General features: G+C 40.1%; 2 protein-coding genes across 3 annotated transcripts in view; one reads left to right on the top strand and one right to left on the bottom strand.

Moving 5' to 3' along the window:
* The first annotated feature begins 573 nt into the window (after positions 1-573).
* Positions 574-6,453, top strand: LOC107570033 (uncharacterized). The gene is made up of 3 exons (XM_016256229.1): positions 574-623; positions 2,199-2,269; positions 3,746-6,453. The coding sequence occupies exons 1-3, from the start codon at positions 574-576 to the stop codon at positions 6,451-6,453; spliced, it is 2,829 nt and encodes a 942-aa protein (XP_016111715.1).
* A 4,117-nt stretch (positions 6,454-10,570) lies between these two features.
* The window catches only part of LOC107569776 (ankyrin repeat domain-containing protein 50-like), an 11,530-nt gene continuing 4,413 nt past the window's right edge, over positions 10,571-17,687 (bottom strand). For both annotated transcript variants that reach the window (XM_016255934.1, XM_016255940.1), the window contains exons 3-5: positions 16,531-16,778; positions 11,962-15,564; positions 10,571-11,704 (exon numbers count right to left, since the gene is read on the bottom strand). In XM_016255934.1, coding sequence (XP_016111420.1) covers positions 11,963-15,564; positions 16,531-16,778 — 3,850 coding nt within the window. In that variant the 3' untranslated portion in view covers positions 10,571-11,704; position 11,962. The remainder of the gene's footprint in view (positions 11,705-11,961; positions 15,565-16,530; positions 16,779-17,687) is intronic.

Below are 17,687 nucleotides of genomic sequence, written 5' to 3'. Positions count from 1 at the left end.
GATTCAATCTGTTCTGTAGTCAGCTAGCTGAAAGCATTATCAAGGTTTGCATGTTTCGAGGTTTGCAAGTGCTTGCTTGTTCATTTTTGCAATTGAATGCAAATAAATTCATAATTAAATAGTTTTTAAAGTTAATAAGATAGAAAATGGTCAAATTCAACTTTATAATTTTTTTTTATAAATGGCATACATAAGAATTTATTACTGCAAGGAGTCTATATATCTGAATTGATTGCAGAAAATTATAATGTAGAAAAATACAAAGTTAGAGCAATTTCAAAACAGTGCTTGATTGGCACTGTATGTGCAATATGGTTTGCTCTATTGAAATGAACATATAAGGTGCAGGAGGAGTGTAGAACTTGCAGGCCCTGAAATTCTTTTAATTTTGCATTGTGACAAATAAATACCTTTACATTTGGAATTTTTCTCTTAACTAATTCTTCATGAAAATTGTGTTTATGGTCAGCTCATAATCTCACACACCAAGGTTACTGATAGTTAATTGAATTAATTCTGTACCGTTTCCTAGCAACAGTGGGGCAACTAATAAGAGAAGAAAAAAAAAACCTCATGCTTGTGGCAGAGGAGGGTAGTGACAGACGAGCAGGTGACAGCCACAGGTAAGACTTTCAACTTCAGTTAAATTTTTAGAAATAAAGACCAAATATTTTTTCACTAGTATTATACAGTCAAATACCAGTTTTTTTTTCTGGTTAGGTTTGTGTTGAACACTGCTTTTGAAATACGCTGATGTTTTGTTTTCTTTTAATGGCCATTTTAAAGTTGTTAAAAGAAATACAGTGTTTTAAATGATTTACAATATTTTTAAAGAGCAGTTAATGAACATCATTGTAAATGACTTGTGTTACATTTATCTGGTTATAAATAAGTAGTTGGAAACTATTCATAATGTTATCTGGCACTGCCAGTTTGCAGTTTGTTTAGTGGAGTGATATTTATAGTTAATTGCTTTTGCATGAAGATAGATTTAGTTTGGTATAGTAACTGTTTATTGCACGCTAAAAATAGTTAACTGCTTTTTTTCACTGTCCTTCTTGTGTAAAGCCAATACGCAGAATTCATCTGCAGCATGCCTCATAGATAATGTAAGAGGTAACGTGAGAGGATACCTACAGAAAGACACAGGAGAACACAAAAACGCATGCAGCATATCAGATGACTTTGTATGCAGTGTTACACTTATGCAAATGTCTATTCACATTACTACTGCAATGCAATGGTTTAGTCTCCAGTTTTCTAAATGAGCATACAAATGGAGTACCGAGACTGTGGAAAACGTAGACAAAGTTGGCATTCTTTTTTCAAAGATTTATAAATCTTCTTAGACTGAATCTTCTTTGTGCCATTACAATTGCCCACTTTCTTTTCTTTTTTTTTTAACTACACACAGAGAAAACTTTGCTGATTTGGCAAATAGAATGACTAGGAACAGTCCCTTATGTCATTATTTCAGATATTCTCTTGCTTGGCATGTCTTGCTGACATCTGTATTTCTACCTTGTCCCTCCTCTCTTTTATACCGTTGTCTCTCAAACTGAACCAATCAGGACTAGTGCTGTAAAATAGCATTGCATAAAGTAGGCGCTGTCTCAAATTGTATGGGAAGAATGGGAAATATTGTACTACATTACACAATTTTGTTGATAAGCTTTTCCTTAGATTGTTGTATATTGCTATTTATCCCACTCATAGTGTGCAGTTATTTTTTCAAATCTAAGAGCAACTGCATTATGTTTATCATGCATATCAATTATGCACTGCTAACAAATGGTATATTCACAGCATGAATATTTATGTCCTCTGATAATAACCAAATTTTCTTTAGCATCTCTTCCTCCCACTACACATACACACTTTGGACTCGACTGCTTTAAACTTCATCATGAATTAAGTATTAGAGCGTTGTGCTGATGTGTAGCCTGATGTCACACTGGGCCTGAAGGAGAGCAAGTGCACTTCTCAGTTTTGCGATGACATTTTTTTTTCTTTTTAGTCTGTCTTTTGACTCCCACATATATGCTGTCCTCCTTCGTTCACTGCTTGCCTGCCTGAATTTGAAATGCTAATAATCTCCTCAGTGCTAGAAATATTCTGACTCTCTTTCTTCTATCTGTCTCTCCCTCTCCTTTGCTCACATTTGTCTGTCTGCTACACTTTCTCTGTGTGTTTTCCAGTAGTCTTCCTCTAGCCATTCCTTGGTTCCCTCGATTCATCAGTTCTGTCAGAGTTTCTCAGCTTTCTATCTGTCAGTCAAGGTCAAAGTTTTGTTTATCACATGCACATCAGTACAGTGGGAAAGAGATACTTTCTTTGCATCTCTTAAACAGGGAAAGTAATAAAAGAGAACTAATAATAATGCTAAGACAAAAAAGCAAATAAATAATCAGTAGCACAGTAATATGTTCCATATATAGCTGATACACCAGTAATATAAAGGCAGTCAGAAAAGACAAACAAAATGTGCATCACTTGTTCTCAGGTCTTGTTTCACTGTTTGCCCTCTCAAATGTGCTCAGCAACTGTTCCGCAAGACCGCAAACCATATCAAATTCCAGAAGTAAGCCACTTAAGGTTTTCTACTTTCAGTCAGTACAACAGCCTGAAACAATAGCTTGAGTGTTGTGTTGTTATCTCCAAGAAACATGTTAGCTATGACAATAAAAAAGTGTAAGTGTAAGTGTATAAAAAAAATGTATTTGCTTCTATGATATACTGAGCTCTCTCGGCCACCGTATTATACTTGTTTAAATGTTTTAATATTTCTGAAGTTATAATCCAGCATATATTTTGATGTAATAACTGGTGATAAAAATCATAAGTTTAATTGCAAAACATTGTTACAGTAATTTGGATAATAATTGTATTAGTATTCAGAGTGAACTTACATTATTCCTGCACTACTCTCACCTCAATACTTATTTGAAAATATACGGCACATTATTGCTATATTATATATAATTATATATTATGCTAATTATAAAATGTGGATGTACTCTGTATTACAATTATTTAATTGGTGTATTTATTTTATTTAATTTTTTTACTGTGGTATCATTATGTTGTCATGGTTGCTGTTTTCATGACTGTGGTTGAAGCAAAGCAACTACATCTCCTTTTTTCCTAAACTGTAAAGAGAGTATTGATGATGCATGACTGCTTGACCTGAAAAGCACATTAAGGTGTTTTATTCACATAAGTAGGTCTTTGCATTTTATTTTTCACTTTTGAGACAATATGACAAGAATACTTAATACAGTATAAATGAGTAATAGTGGTGCCATATACTGTAAAGGTCAGTTTCAAAAGATAGCTGTAGACATGCTTCATGAAATGTTGATTATGTGTTCCAGCACATCGATTGCAAGCTGGATTTCTTATGTACTTTTTCCACTTGAATATTTTAGAATTATTGGCTAATTTGAGTGTTTGCAAAATTGATGTGAAACCTGTTGGTCAGTAACATTAACAAAATGAGAGCATTGCGAAACGAAGGTTAAAACTTTGACCTGAGAGAGGATCTTCTGATGAGTTTTCATAACCTGTTTGTTTTGTGCTTTAATGTCATATTATGATATTTTAAATTATATTGATTAAATTAATGTCATGACCACAGTCTTTTTTATGGTAAATGCCTTAATATTAAATACAAATTAGTGCAATGAAGCTCATTTTTCTAATGGGCTCAGTATTAATCCCTCTTTCTCTGTACCTCTCCTAACAGGTCCAAAAAAGGCCTTGATACAAGCCTTCTACAAATTGTCTGCAAAGATGTCTACTGGATCTCCAGTGAGCAACAAGACTTCCCCTAGCACATGTTCACAGACCCCTCTAAGCTCATCAGCACAGTCAGACATAGAAGGTCATGAGGACCCAAAGCCTACTCCTGCAGCCTCTTCATTTTCCTTACCGTGTTGGGCTACCCAGGCCCTATGTGATTTAGCAAGATGTGAAACAGACCTCAGGCGACTGAGGGAGCAACAAGTGACTGAAGCACAGATGGTAGGTCGAGGTGTGGAGCGTGCACTGCTTGGAGCACAAAGGGAGGAGCGCCGTCTACTGGAAAGGGTAGAACAGGATCACAGGGACCTACAGCTCAGACTGGAACAGTTGCAGAGGGACAATGGAGCAGCCATAAGGGTTGAACAAAGATTGGTTGACCAGCGGTTATATAAAGTCATTAAACTTAGAGAGCTAATAAAGATATGTGGTGGTGGTGGTGATGGTAATAAAGATCGAGAGGGGGATCTGAAGCGGGACCAACTTCTTAAGGGTGTTGCAGAACTAGTCCTACCTTGGGAAGTCTCGCTTGCACTCAAACGTGTGTCTTTTAAACCAAGTGCCCAACCAAACACTGTCACTTTTGGTGAGATCAAAGTACAAGACCACAACTTCCATTTTCCTGTTAGAGGCTGTGGGCCACAGGGGCAAATGTGTTCCCTCCATGCCAATGAAGCACACGGTGGGGCTCATTTCAGTGGAGAGGGCCAAAGCACACCTGATGGAACAAGTCCTGGGCAAAACCAAGTCCTATCTCCTGGGCCTAATCCAGGGCACTCATCAACTAGTGGGAACTTGAGGGTTGTCCGGAAGCTCTGTTTGTCAGCCCAAAGTGATAAAGAATCAGGGGACGAGGTGAAGTGTCAGTCCCCACAACTGCGTTACAGATCCCCTAAACAAGTCCCATGTGAACGGGATTCATCACAGGAGGATGAGTGTGAATCTCCTTCATCTGAATGCAAAGGAGATGAGCTCTTTTTGGCTGTACCATCACTTAGTCATGGCGAGTCAGAGGGTGAGGATTTTGCGCGTATACAAAATGGACCAATCACACAGTTTGCTTCACAGAGAGCAAGAAAGCAACGAGAACTCTCTCCATCTCCAGAACAAGGTCACCAAGAACAAGGTGGCTGGTTCTTGCATCAGTTTGACCATAAAAATCATGCCAGACGGACTGGATCTTCATCACCACAGACCCCTAGAGAGATCACCTCTAATCAAGGCAACAACAACCACTTTCTTCGTGGCAGGTCTTGTTCTCAATTGAGTGCATCCTCAGATGACCACCCACAAAACCGTGCACCATCCCCTGCAGAGAGTGTAGATTCTGGGTACACTTTCATTGTCAGCTCCCCCAGAGATTTTTCCAACTCCCTGCGTCCTACTGCTCGCCTCTCCAGATCAGCTGCTGATCTTTCCTACTGCAACAGACCCCTCATTCAAACCAGAACACACCAGTCAAGCACATGGAGTGTAACTAAGAGTCATATGTCCTCACTCTCAAGCCCCACCTTCCAAAAACAAAATGAGGTATCACGGACTAAATCCTGTCCCAGTCATGGTAACTTCTCTCAAAAGAGCACCCAACAGCATGCTTCTTGTTCCAGTAGAGTGTCTCGTTCACACTCTATGTCTGTTATTGATAACTCATCTCAGAAAAGACTGAACCACTTCACATCAGGACGGCAGAATTATCTAAATGAGAACAGACTGCATGGAGAAAGGAGTGAGCCAGCTCTTCTAGAGTTAGAGGAGGATGCCGAATCATTGGGACCAGAAGAGGTGCGTCTTATCCATCAGTTTGGTAAACAAGGCTCAGGACGTGCTGATCTCACTCTGCCCAGTGGTGTCCATGCAACACCGCAAGGTCAACTATTCCTTGTGGATTGTGGGAATGCTCGTGTACAGGTAACTGATGCCCATGGCAATGTCCTACAACACGTGACTTCTCCAACTAATGACTTGGGAGGCTCCTTGCGACGTTGCCGCAATTACTTCGATGTGGCCGTTAATGCCAAGGGTCTGATTGCTCTGAGCTGTGCAGCTGAAAGGGCTCTCCTGATCTTTAGTCGGCATGGGCGTCTCCTCCAAACATTTGGAGGGGGACCCTACATTGCAGGAGTACCTCGAGATGAGTTGGAAGCACCAAGGGGAGTGACAGTCACCCAAAGAGATGAATTCCTAGTTGCAGATATACGAAAGGGTACTCTTACAGCACTAAATCTTGAACCTAAAACCGGTTCCAGATTGGAACGCACTGTGGTGACCGGTTTCCACAGGCCTTACCTGGTCTCAGCATGCTTGCACACTGGTCTGGTTGCAGTGTCTGAGCGAGGCAGTGAAATGGGGCAAGAGCCTTGTGTGAAGATTTTAGGACCAGGATGGGACACCCTACGAATCCTGGGTGTTTGTTCTAGCTTAGGACCTGTACTCTCCTGTCCCTGGGGCCTCTGCATTGATAAGAATGGGTCTGTTTTGGTGGCAGACTGGGGAGAAAAACATCGGGTACTTCTATATCCCTCTGAAGGGGCAGGACGAGTGATTTTGTCTGATGGACTGAGCAGCCCTCGTGGACTGGCACTTTTACCTAATGATCTGCTAGTTGTGTCAGACAGCATGCACCACTGCGTTAAAATTTATCAGTACAAATGAAGAGTTACCACAAAGCTTAAAATTCAGAAACAGGTAAAACTTTAGTATAGGGACCAATTCTCTCTATTAACTAGTTGCTTGTTAGCAGTCCTACTGATAACATATTGGCTGTTTATTAGTACTTACAAAGCACATTCTGTATGACCATATTCTACATCCCTAATCCTGCTCTGTACCTAAACTTAACAACTACATTACTAACTATTAATTAAGCAACAGAATTGGACCTTAAAATAACGTGTGACTTAATGAGATGAGTATTTAGCAATATATATTTAATTTACTATTTGTTGCCAGTACAATATCATATTGCATGGTGTATAGCAATGGTTGACAATCTACAATAAGCAAGAATAGTAGTAGAGATGAGTAACATCTATATTTATAATATATAGTTGTTTATTTAGCATTGAAATCCCTCAAATATACATGCCAAATAACTGCTTAATGTAATCCTCAGTCACACAGTCTTATACAGTAGTTACCCATCATTTTTACTTCCACTGCAATCAACTTTTTGCAATCCACTGATAGTGAGGTACAGACCAGTTGGGATGTAATCCAAGTAATATTTTGTGGGATATTTTATTAGGTTGGAGGTGATATATAAGTGTGTGTATGTGTGTTTGTATATGTATAGCTTAACAAAACACTTCACATAGTCACAAAAGAGCTTGAAAAAAATTGTATTTACTTTTGTAGACAAGTCAGATTGAATGCATAGGCTGACTAACCTAGAATTTTGTGTGTGGTGCTTTGACATTTGTTTCAAATCCCTGGCGATTTGTCTTTCTACCACACTTGTTGGACTTTGTAATAATGAGACTGTCACTATACTGTATGCTATTGATACTGAAGAACCTTGCCAGCAGGAGGCAGTAATGATACATCAACATGTTAATGCATTTGGAAAGGAATTGTTCATCAGTGAACTCGAGAATGAAATTAAAAAAAAAAAAGCTAAAAAAAATTCCTAACACCAACACATAATGGACAAGGCTCCTGTTCATTGAAAAAAGTCTTCAAGGATGATTAGAAAGGATGCTTTCTAAAATATCTCAATTTATATGTGTAAATGTCCTTGTTCTTAAAACATAACATTAAAGAAGCTTGTCTATTTGTAAAAAAAAAAGCTAAAAAAAATTCCTAACACCAACACATAATGGACAAGGCTCCTGTTCATTGAAAAAAAGTCTTCAAGGATGATTAGAAAGGATGCTTTCTAAAATATCTCAATTTATATGTGTAAATGTCCTTGTTCTTAAAACATAACATTAAAGAAGCTTGTCTATTTGAGCACTTCTGTTCATCATTAGTATACTTGGCCCTTGAATAACAACAGGAATGTAACTACTGAATGTGAAACATTCTTGGTATGACTGTGAAATCTTAAAAAGTGAGCCAGAACTGCTGGAATCTTTTGAATAATTCTGGAATTCTTTCCTGCTAGCTCTAGAATCCTCGGAGTTCTGTAATGACTTGCAGCATGAGTGAGAGTCTCTCAAAGCTCAACAGGGAATGTTGACTAACAAACACACCCAGTCTGCTACTCCTTTTCAGTTAGAATATAGGCTAAACACATTCTCTTGGCTTGGTCCCAAAAAAACAGGATGGCTATAATCTAATCAAAATAACATCTGCTCACTTCTTGAAGGGTCTACAAAAACATGCAGACATTTAAATAACCTAATTTCATACAGAAAAAAAACTTGATAGAAATGTTTGTGATATCCTTCCTCTGTCCTAAAAATGTTTTGTTATTGAATAGAAAGGTGTTCCTCTCCCTTGTTTATACTGTCAGAGGATGTGGTGTCTCCTTGTCGGTCAGGAAGTGGAGCCTTGTCTTTGACTTTGTGTGTGACTGAAGCCAGAATTAATTCAACTAAGGTTTTCATCACAAGTCCACACGTCCCTTTTTCGCCTCATGTGCAATGAATGACCTTTAATAGTGGTTTGAAACACTTTTATAGCAGATAATATGTTTATTTGTCAGGTCACAATAGTGTGGGATGTGGAATTGTGAGAAAACATGGGCAGATGAACTTCCCAGAAAGAGAAACCTGTTCTACCTGTTCTATTCTTAAATTGTTTTAGGACGTTAAATGTATCAGCCTTTTACATTGAATATTTAACCATAAGCATTTTAATAGGTCACATTCCTATAGCTAAAAACAGTAGATCATGTCTTTAGCAATGCCAAGGTCATGGATTTGATTCACAGGGAATGCATGAACTAATCAAATGTATATTTTGAATGCAACCTGAGTCGCTTTGAATTTTTTGTAAAGCTAGATTCCATCTTAATAAAGATATCCTGGTGTGCATTATTATGATTTAACAGGAATAATAGAAAAAAATGGTTTTATATCACCATCTTGTCTGTGAGGTCCCATATAATGGTTGCAATGAATAAGCTTTCTAGTAAAGAATGATATTCAGAGGAATGTTAGATGGCTCTTAAAATTCTCAAATAAAAATATATCCTGCAGTGTCTACAAGAGAGAGAAAAAACCCACCTATAAAAGAACTCCGTGCAAGTTGTCCTTCATTATAGAGGAATGCCTGAGTTTGCAGTTTATCTACAAACCCCAAACCACATTATCCCAGATAGGGTAAACACTAGTTATGTCTTGGAAAAAAAAAAAAAAAAAAGAACACAGATAACCAACTTTCAAAATGAAAATGATATGCTTTAAAATGTCTCAGCAGTCTGAGAAATTAAAATGTCTCAGAGAATTTTAAATAGATGATAATGACATAGTAAACTTTTTGATATTGCGTTTACGAGGTCTAGCTTGTTGTAACAGTAACAGTTTTGCCACAAGTCTCAGTATGTAGCTGCATATTTGAGATCCACATGCAACCTATAATAATGTGCTTATGGATAAGAAATAATTATTAATATGGAGCAGTATGTCTCTATTGTTCGTGTTGTGCATGTCTTAATTTACCTTTTTTCCCCATCTAAGAATAAATATATATTTCCTTGCAGTGTGTGTTTGTGTGTAAGTTTCTTCAATATGGGTGGCTAGTGTGGGTGTTTTGTGCTGTATCCTATGGTTACAGTGTGTATATTACAGTAGGAACAGTGTCTGTATCTGTGCCTGTATGTGCAACAGGCAAAATGCCAAATGAGTGGCATTTTGCATGTTGTTGCACACACACAGCCACAGTTGTTTGCTTTGAGGGGATTTATAGAAGTAGCAAGTAAACTTTAGAGGGGCAATAAAAAATACCCCTCACAGGGAGAGATGAGAGAGAGTGTGTGTGTGTGTCTGAGAGAGAGAGAGAGAGGGGGGGCACGACTAATGTTAGCCATTACTGAGAATGCACAAATAAGGAAAGGCTTGTTGAAGAATGTGCAACATCTTTACATTTAGAGTATGGGAGAAATATATATATAATAAATTCTTGAGCCCATAGATTTAACTTAAATGGCTTGGCCCAAACATTTCCATAATCACCCTCATGTTTTTCAAAACCTTTTTTTTCTTTCTGTTGAACATGAATGTTCAGGCTTTTCTTTTCCTTGCAAAGTATCTGTCAAAGTGACTGAGATTAAGTCATTATAAACTGAAAATGTTTCCTTTCAAAGCTCTCTTCATGATTTCTAACTTGGTGCATTCAAGAGACACACAACAACCATATTTGCACAGAGTAATTTCTGTAGAGAGAAATACAAAGAATGAATTGTGACTACATTTTTTCTTACACGTCTGCGACTACATAGTTTCTTACACCATACTTCTTTTCAAATACATGACAAAGACTGAATAATATTTTGGGATGAACTATACCTACCAAGCTTGATTTATGTAATTTTGTAATATAACATGATAGCTTAACAAATGCTGGAAATATTTCAATGCACAAATGGTAATTCTATAGAGTCAAGTAAACTCATATAGATAACAGTAAACAATCAAAAGGCAACCAGCTTCAGCAGATTTGCGAGTTTTCTCAACTTTTGATTTTTACAGTGTCTTTACTTTGTCTATAGGAGTACTGAATAAATGTGAGGGACAGAGGTGCTAAATGATCTGTTGCATGTAAACCAAAGGGATGCCAGGTTTGCTTCTTTCTTGTTCCCACACAAATTTGCACACAGACACACAAAATCATATACAGTTTTAATTAGTGCATCTCAATTAATTTTAACATACAAAACAGTATAAACATTATAAATTACCTATGGCAAAATGTAAAATTCACATCACCGTCTCCCGTCGCGTCAAGACCTTCAACTTAAATTTAGTCATCCTCTGATAAGCATGTATGGGAGGTTATATCTTCCTCCCTAACTGCTTGTAGAACAGTAACTTCTCACTTTCTTTTTTCCATCTCTTTCTGTAATTCAACTGGAATGAAGCTTTAAAATATGAATTTGCTTTGGTGATAGGTCAACTGGTTCACTGTTGACAATATGACAGAATGCGTAATTTAAAAAACTCAAGGTAAATTAGGAATAGCAATTATGGACACGTCTATGTCCTGAAACAAATAGTATGTTAAATTTAGCACATCTTTAAAAGACATAAACATTAGTGATGACTTCCACTAGTCATGAAAACATATCTGGAATATAAAGTCACTAAGCTTCAGAGGCGCGTTGAAAAAGCCCTTTTTGTCCCAGTAAGTCCAAGTCTGGGTGCAAATCACAGAGACTGAGCAATGTACAGCAGGTCACCCAAAAACACTGTTCTGAATGTAGATGCACTCCAATTTCAAAAGCATTCTTATTAGCTCTTATATTTCACCAACATAAAACAAAGGTGGCACTGCTGAGCCACAATGTGTATGAAGATGAAAGAGTGAATAGCTCTTTTGTCTATGAAAAGTTGTGTCATTTATGGCGAGTTATGTGCACAAAAATCCATGGGGTATGTATATGTTGACTTTTGCAAATGCGTAACACAAGCAGAGCAAATATCCATAAGTGTTCCTCTTAATGTAAAAATATTTTCCTGTGATTGTTTGAGAGAGTGCCAGCTGCTCTCCATTGTGACGGCATGAGGAGGAAAAGCTCTGGAATGTACACAGCTTGAGCCTTTGAACTCAGGTTCCTCTATGCTCCCTATGTCTTTCCCTCTTCTTTTGTGCTTTGGGGTCAATGGGTTGAAGAGAGGTGGAAGTCAGGGTGTTATGACTTCTCATCTGCCATCTTCCTCTACTCTCAACACCTCCCACACAGAGTGCAGTTATTCTCCCACACAACCCTCACCTCCTTGAACTCCTAAATGTCCAGGTTTGCCTACAAAAGACAAAGTTGTCATTAGAATTCCAGACATTCCAAGTCACAATCATAAAGACTGCAGCTTAAAAGCAGAATGTGGTTCACTTCCATCTGGGATATCTGACAACTGCCTGATAAGACACATTATGGACATTCAAATAAATAAACCTGTCTTTGATCAATGAATAAACTTTACATTTGCAAGACAATCAACAAATTACAATTAAATATAGACAAATGTAAAGTTTTATATTTTGAGAAACATAATGCCTCACCTCAGAGAGGGGTTTCCCGCTTGTAAAGTGCTGCACTGGTTGGCCCTTCAAACTGCAGCTTAATTGCCTGTTTGAGATTCAGCTGGGGGTCAGTAGTTGTCATGTTAAACACAGACTCGTTAGGTAAGGCACTATGTGGGGAAATAGCTGAAAGGTCAATGGTTGGAGACATGGATGTCTTTTGAATTCCTCCCCAATCATCTTTTTGTGCATGGGATTGGAAGTGAAAATGTGGGTACCCCAAAGGGGGGCTTTCCCCAATTTTTGTTTGTCGAATCGGGCCCTGTTGGTTTGGCATCACCCCTAAGGAAGCCATAACTGAGTTCCACTTTAGATCTACTCCACCAGCTTGTTTGAGGCTCTTCTCTATCACATCCGCGATGATGTAAGGAGTTTTAGGTTTTAAGAGGTAGTTGCCATCCCCCGAGTATCCAAGCCCTTTTAAGGGTTTGTCTGAGTCCAGGAGTTCAGTGAGTGTGTACTGTTCATTTGTGGGACTGCTCTTGGGAAAAGCCTTTTGATTGTGCCTAGAAGCTCTGCCCTGAAGACTGGCTGGATTGGAACCAGGTAGAGGCAAGGTGGATGGCCGACTGCGGCAACGAGGAAGCGAATGTTGTTGAATCTGCTGGATGAAATTCAGGCTGTCAGCAGCCACGGTCTGTACTGTGGCCAGGGAGTGGCAGGTGGAGGAGGAAGTCTGTGAGGCAGGCATGGAGTGGAAACGCTCTGCAGTGGAAGCTGGGGAACAGGAGGCAGAAACTGAGGTCGAAGATGGAGAAGATGTGGCTGGGACTCCATCAACACCCACTTCTCCTGAACTAATGGATGCTTGGGTCTTGACTATGGCTGAAAGATAAGAATTGTTGGGAGCACCACTAGGTGTAAACGGTATGAGACCTGAGAAGGGCTTGGCACCATAGCTCTCCAGAAGTCGCACAATTGTGAAATGACCTTGTTTTCCTGCTACCTTGACTGGGCTGCGGCCATAACGGTCCACATTGTCTGGTTCGGCACCTTTCTCTAAAAGCAAGGCCACAATTTCAGCATGGCCCTCCTGAGCAGCAATGCTAAGTGCTGTGGCACCCTGCTGTTTGCAAGCCAGGTCTACATTAAGACCTTTAGCCCTAAGCAGCAGCCTGCCAGCAGCTGCATGACCTCTCCAGGCCACAGAGTGCAAAGGAGGCCGACCATCAAGATCTCTAGCATTTGGGTCAGCTCCATATTTCAGCAACAGTTCAATACCTTCCAGGTCTCCTCGCCAAGCTGCTACATGGAGTGCAGTTCGCCCTTCTGCATCTTTTGACTCCAGAGGGACACCACCTTTTTCAATGAGTAGGATGGCCATGTCTAAACGGCCCTCCAGGACCAGCAAATAAAGAAGCGGTCTTCCTTCAGCATCACGGACATCAGTGTCTGCCCCTCTACGCATCAACAACTCCACAATCTCCCGATATCCCTGGAGAGCAGCCGCACTGAGTGCAGAGTGTCCATCATATGCACGATGATCAATGGGTGACTTTCGGTCTAGAAGTAGCCTGACTGTACTGCAGTGCCCTTCTTGTGCTGCTAGTATTAGAGGGCTCCGACCCTCTACATCAAGCTCACCCACACGCGCCATGCTACCTTGCTCTGTCAATATTGCACACACACTTTTGTGACCTTCACAAGCTGCAGCATGCAATGGAGTCCAGCCCAGGTCATCTTTGTGATTCTCATCCAAACCCCTGTCCAGCAGTGCTCTTACGACTTCAACACTACCCTTTGCTGCAGCCAAGCAGAGAGCAGTGCGGCCTTCTCCGTCGATGCCATCCACTGCTGCCCCCCAAAACAGCAAACGGTTAACTGTGCTAGCATGCCCCAGAGCTGCAGCTGCAAGAAGAGGAGTGATAGCAGAGGGATGAGATCCAGGACTTTCATCTACATCAGCTCCAGCTTCCAGCAGGAGTTCAACCACTTCCTCATGCCCTTCGTAAGAGGCTAGTAGTAAAGGCGTCATTCCATCTGTGTCCTTATGTTCTGGATCGGCACCTCGCTCCAACAGAAGGCTTACAACCTCTCCATGCCCTCGTCCTCCAGCTGCTGATGGCACACATAATGCAGCAACAGACAGAGCGGTACGTCCATCCCCATCCGCTAGATTTAAATTGGCCCCAGCATTCAAAAGGATCTCCACTGCCTCTTTGTGACCCATGTAGGCTGCAGCTATTAGTGGAGTACGTCCCTCACGATCTGAGCGGTCTACTTCAGCACCATGATCAAGGAGGGTCAACAGAATTTCCTCATGTCCACCCCATGCTGCTGCTCGCAAGGCTGTCCGGCCATCTGAATCACAGCCATCAATCTCTGCCCCTGCTTCCAGAAGTAGACGCACAGCTTCCTTGTGGCCACCCCATGCAGCAGAGCGAAGAGCAGTCCATCCCTCACTGTCCACATGCTCCAGCAGGGCTTGTGCTGCAGGACTCTTGCTCCCTTGCTCCTGCACCCACTCTAGCAACACCTGCAGCACACCAACTTGGCCTTGTCTGGCAGCAAGCGCCAGTGCAGTCTGCCCCTGGTTGTCGTTCAGTAAAGGGTCTGCTCCACGGCATAACAGCAATGCTGCTACATCTACAAGTCCAGCATGGGCTGCAGCTGCTAGTAAAGTCCGTCCATCTGATGGGTCTGTACGGTTCACACTGATTCCACTGTCAAGAAGTGCTCTCACAGAGTCTTCCCTCTGTAATGCTCGCCGAACTATCCTGCCTCCTCCTCCAACACAGTGAATCCCGACATTGGAGCTATTGTCTGGTGAACAGCTTGCAGGGTAAATTCCACTTTTCATTAAGAGTTGTAGTACATCTTGCTGAACTAATACAGGTGTATGACTAGAAGAACAGTCTTTTCTGGCACCATTAAGTGCTGGAACTCCAGTCCATAGCAACCACAGTGCCAGGAGGGCTGGTTCCCCTTCATGAACTCCACTGTTGAGGAGGTGGTGGGCCAGCTGGCAAGTCTCCTCTGTACCCAAACTACTGGCTTGAAGAGAGAGGGACATGGCCAAAGAAAGGTGACCATCCTTCACACAACACAGAAACTTCTGTGTGCAGTATTTAACATCAGTTAACCATTCTGCAAAACTGTTATGAAAGAGGAGTTTACTGCCCTCAGGGCCATCTACAAACAGAGATGCCAGAGCCCCCATCTGTGCTTGGAAGTCTCCAATCCCAAGGTAGAAGTCACGGCTTTTGGCAATAGTGTAGAGCTGCTCAGCTGTTAGTGGTTGTGGGGATGCCAAAAAGATATTCAGCAGAGGCCTAATATGGACAAACAGCCTTCGAGGAAAGAGGCGCTGACAGAGCCAAAGGTAGAGGCCATTCAGTGTGCCAGGAATGTCCCGAATTTCTCGAAGTCCTACTAGACCATGTGCAACACCATCTAGTACTCGCTCAAGAAACAAGAAACAGCCACCGCTTTTGATGTGCAAAAGATTAAGCATTTCAGCTGTCTCTGGTGTAAGTTGTCTTCTCAAAGCCCCATCCTGGTCAAGTCTGCGCAGGATATATTGCTGTACATCTTGTACAGTTGCAGGCTTTCTTAAGTCATCCAGACACAACCGCCTAAAACCTACAGGGTAGAGAGGCAGGAGATAAAATAAGACAAAACAATTGTTAAAGCATCACAATGAGTTTTTATGGTTGCACAATTAACACTGAAATTGCCTTATGCAACAAAAAGCTGTGATTTAATTTTATATATATAGTCAGCAGCATGTTCTGTCTGTACAGAACTGTGTGATAATCTCATTATAGTGTTTATTATAGTGTTTATTATCATTATACTGTAGTGTCTCTGAGTTGTTCCCATTACTGTATGTGTGAGCTTCACACAACTGATTTGATTACTTTTAATGTGCATTATGAACACAGTACTATTACTCGCAGTACTACTACTCTAGATCATTGAATTTTTGAAATTCCAAATTTTTTTTTGCTACTTCAAGTTACTATACAAATTAATAACAAAACCATTTGTCAGAATAATTTCAGTATGTTTTTAGCAAACTGCAGTTATTTTTTTCCAGTCTTTTCATCTCGTGGGCTGAAGTAAAACATGATGGCCCTCTAGGTTTTCCAAGCCAAAGTTAAGGACCTTGCATTCAAATGTGTTTATAAAAGCAGAAATATACACACAACTAGTGCACAATAGATTGTAGTCTCTTAACGCTATAATTCAGATGTCATCCACAAGAGCTAATGTGTGTGGGACCCTCATCTCATAAGACCAGGTCATTTCATCTAGTAAAAAACAAAGTACTACAAAGCCATAATATATTGATATAAGAGCAAAAAGCAAAGAAAAAATGAGTCTCAAGCTGTATGTTTGGCAATATAGAATGTTTGGGTGGCCATACAAGTGTGGAGAACATTATTAATTTATGACTAAATGGGTTTCTAAACACAGACCATAAAGTCCCTGTACACAGTCTTAACTAAGATGAACAATGCTCAACACTTCAAGAAAACATTAACGCTAACCATCTCACATTTCACTGTGCTTATGAAGTGATTTGTACATCATCTAAGAGTGTACCTGAGAATATCTTGCAAATGGCTTTGTTCTGGCGGCGTGCAGAGCAGACTAGCAAGATCCAGGGGGGCAGGAGGTGTATGTTTTTTAGCAGGAGCTCTGCAATAGAGGAACTCTGAGTGGCCGCAGCTCCTGATTTTGAGCCTTCTCCAACTCCATTACCTCCACAATACCCCAAGTCCAGTGAATCAACCACAATAAACACACTGTGAGCTGGTGGTGTCAAGGACAAGAGGGGCTCTAATACTGCCCTAAAGAAAAATGAAAAGGAGAAAATGAAAAGTGTTTAAAATAATAAAACATAAATAAATGCATAACCTAGTTACCACTGCTAGTATCTTTAACCACAAAGACAGATGATTTTTAAATGGAGTCAACCGAATAATAACAGAATAATGGAGGAAGGAGAAGCAAGGACAAGGAGGGACATATTTCTCTCAACAACAGTGAGCATAATGAGTAATTCAATCATTTCAAGCATCGGAAATAGGAAAGACATGTCATCACATATGAATGAAAGTCAATTCAAAACTAAAACAGAGCTTATCCGAGAAGGAAACAAGTGCACAAATGTGGCATTGTTTTGTACAGAATGCAATTATAAGAGGGATTTATTTGGAATTATATACAACATCCTTTAAAAACCATCCAACGAACTCCCAACTTTTCAAAGCTGTCTTATTCTTCAGCATTTTTCTTTTGGCCACTTCATCTGACTTGAGGTGTGGTTGCAGAGGCATAGTGACTCAGTGTTATGGAAGCTCAGTGATTTCCTGTTGCTTCCAGGGCATACCAGTAGACAGTGTGAAGGTGCTGCTTCCTTATCAAACTCACATTCACATATCTGTGTTGCTCTTATCACTGACCCACTTGACTCTGGTACGATTGCCCTTTTAATCAACACTTAAATGTGATGTGATTTATGATAATATGCTTTCATCTATCCCAGCTTAATATGCAGGCAACTAAACAACTTGTAGGTTGATTTCCCGAAACACTAAGGTACTCTTATTTTGAGCATCATGATACAGCCAAATAAATTAATCTATTTAAACTTTCAACACCTTTTGTCTAAATATTTTCCAATAAATGAAAAATATATTATTTTCATAATCAATGAGTAGAAGTCTTGTTTTAAATAACTAATTATATATATATAT

The sequence above is a fragment of the Sinocyclocheilus grahami genome, unplaced genomic scaffold, assembly GCF_001515645.1.
Source record: "Sinocyclocheilus grahami isolate Dianchi unplaced genomic scaffold, SAMN03320097.WGS_v1.1 scaffold28.1, whole genome shotgun sequence".
Lineage (NCBI taxonomy): Eukaryota > Metazoa > Chordata > Actinopteri > Cypriniformes > Cyprinidae > Sinocyclocheilus > Sinocyclocheilus grahami.
The sequence above is the reverse complement of the archived record's forward strand: the minus strand, read 5'-3'. Positions and strand labels throughout refer to the sequence as shown.

What these genes read in the sequence shown, in the direction of transcription:
- LOC107570033 (XM_016256229.1), top strand. Translation starts at nt 574, where the DNA reads ATGCTTGTGGCAGAGGAGGGTAGTGACAGACGAGCAGGTGACAGCCAC. An exon ending in CGAGCAGGTGACAGCCACAG is followed by an intron (nt 624 to 2,198) that starts GTAAGACTTTCA and finishes TGTGTTTTCCAG; the next exon opens with TAGTCTTCCTCTAGCCATTC. An exon ending in AGTTTCTCAGCTTTCTATCT is followed by an intron (nt 2,270 to 3,745) that starts GTCAGTCAAGGT and finishes CTCTCCTAACAG; the next exon opens with GTCCAAAAAAGGCCTTGATA.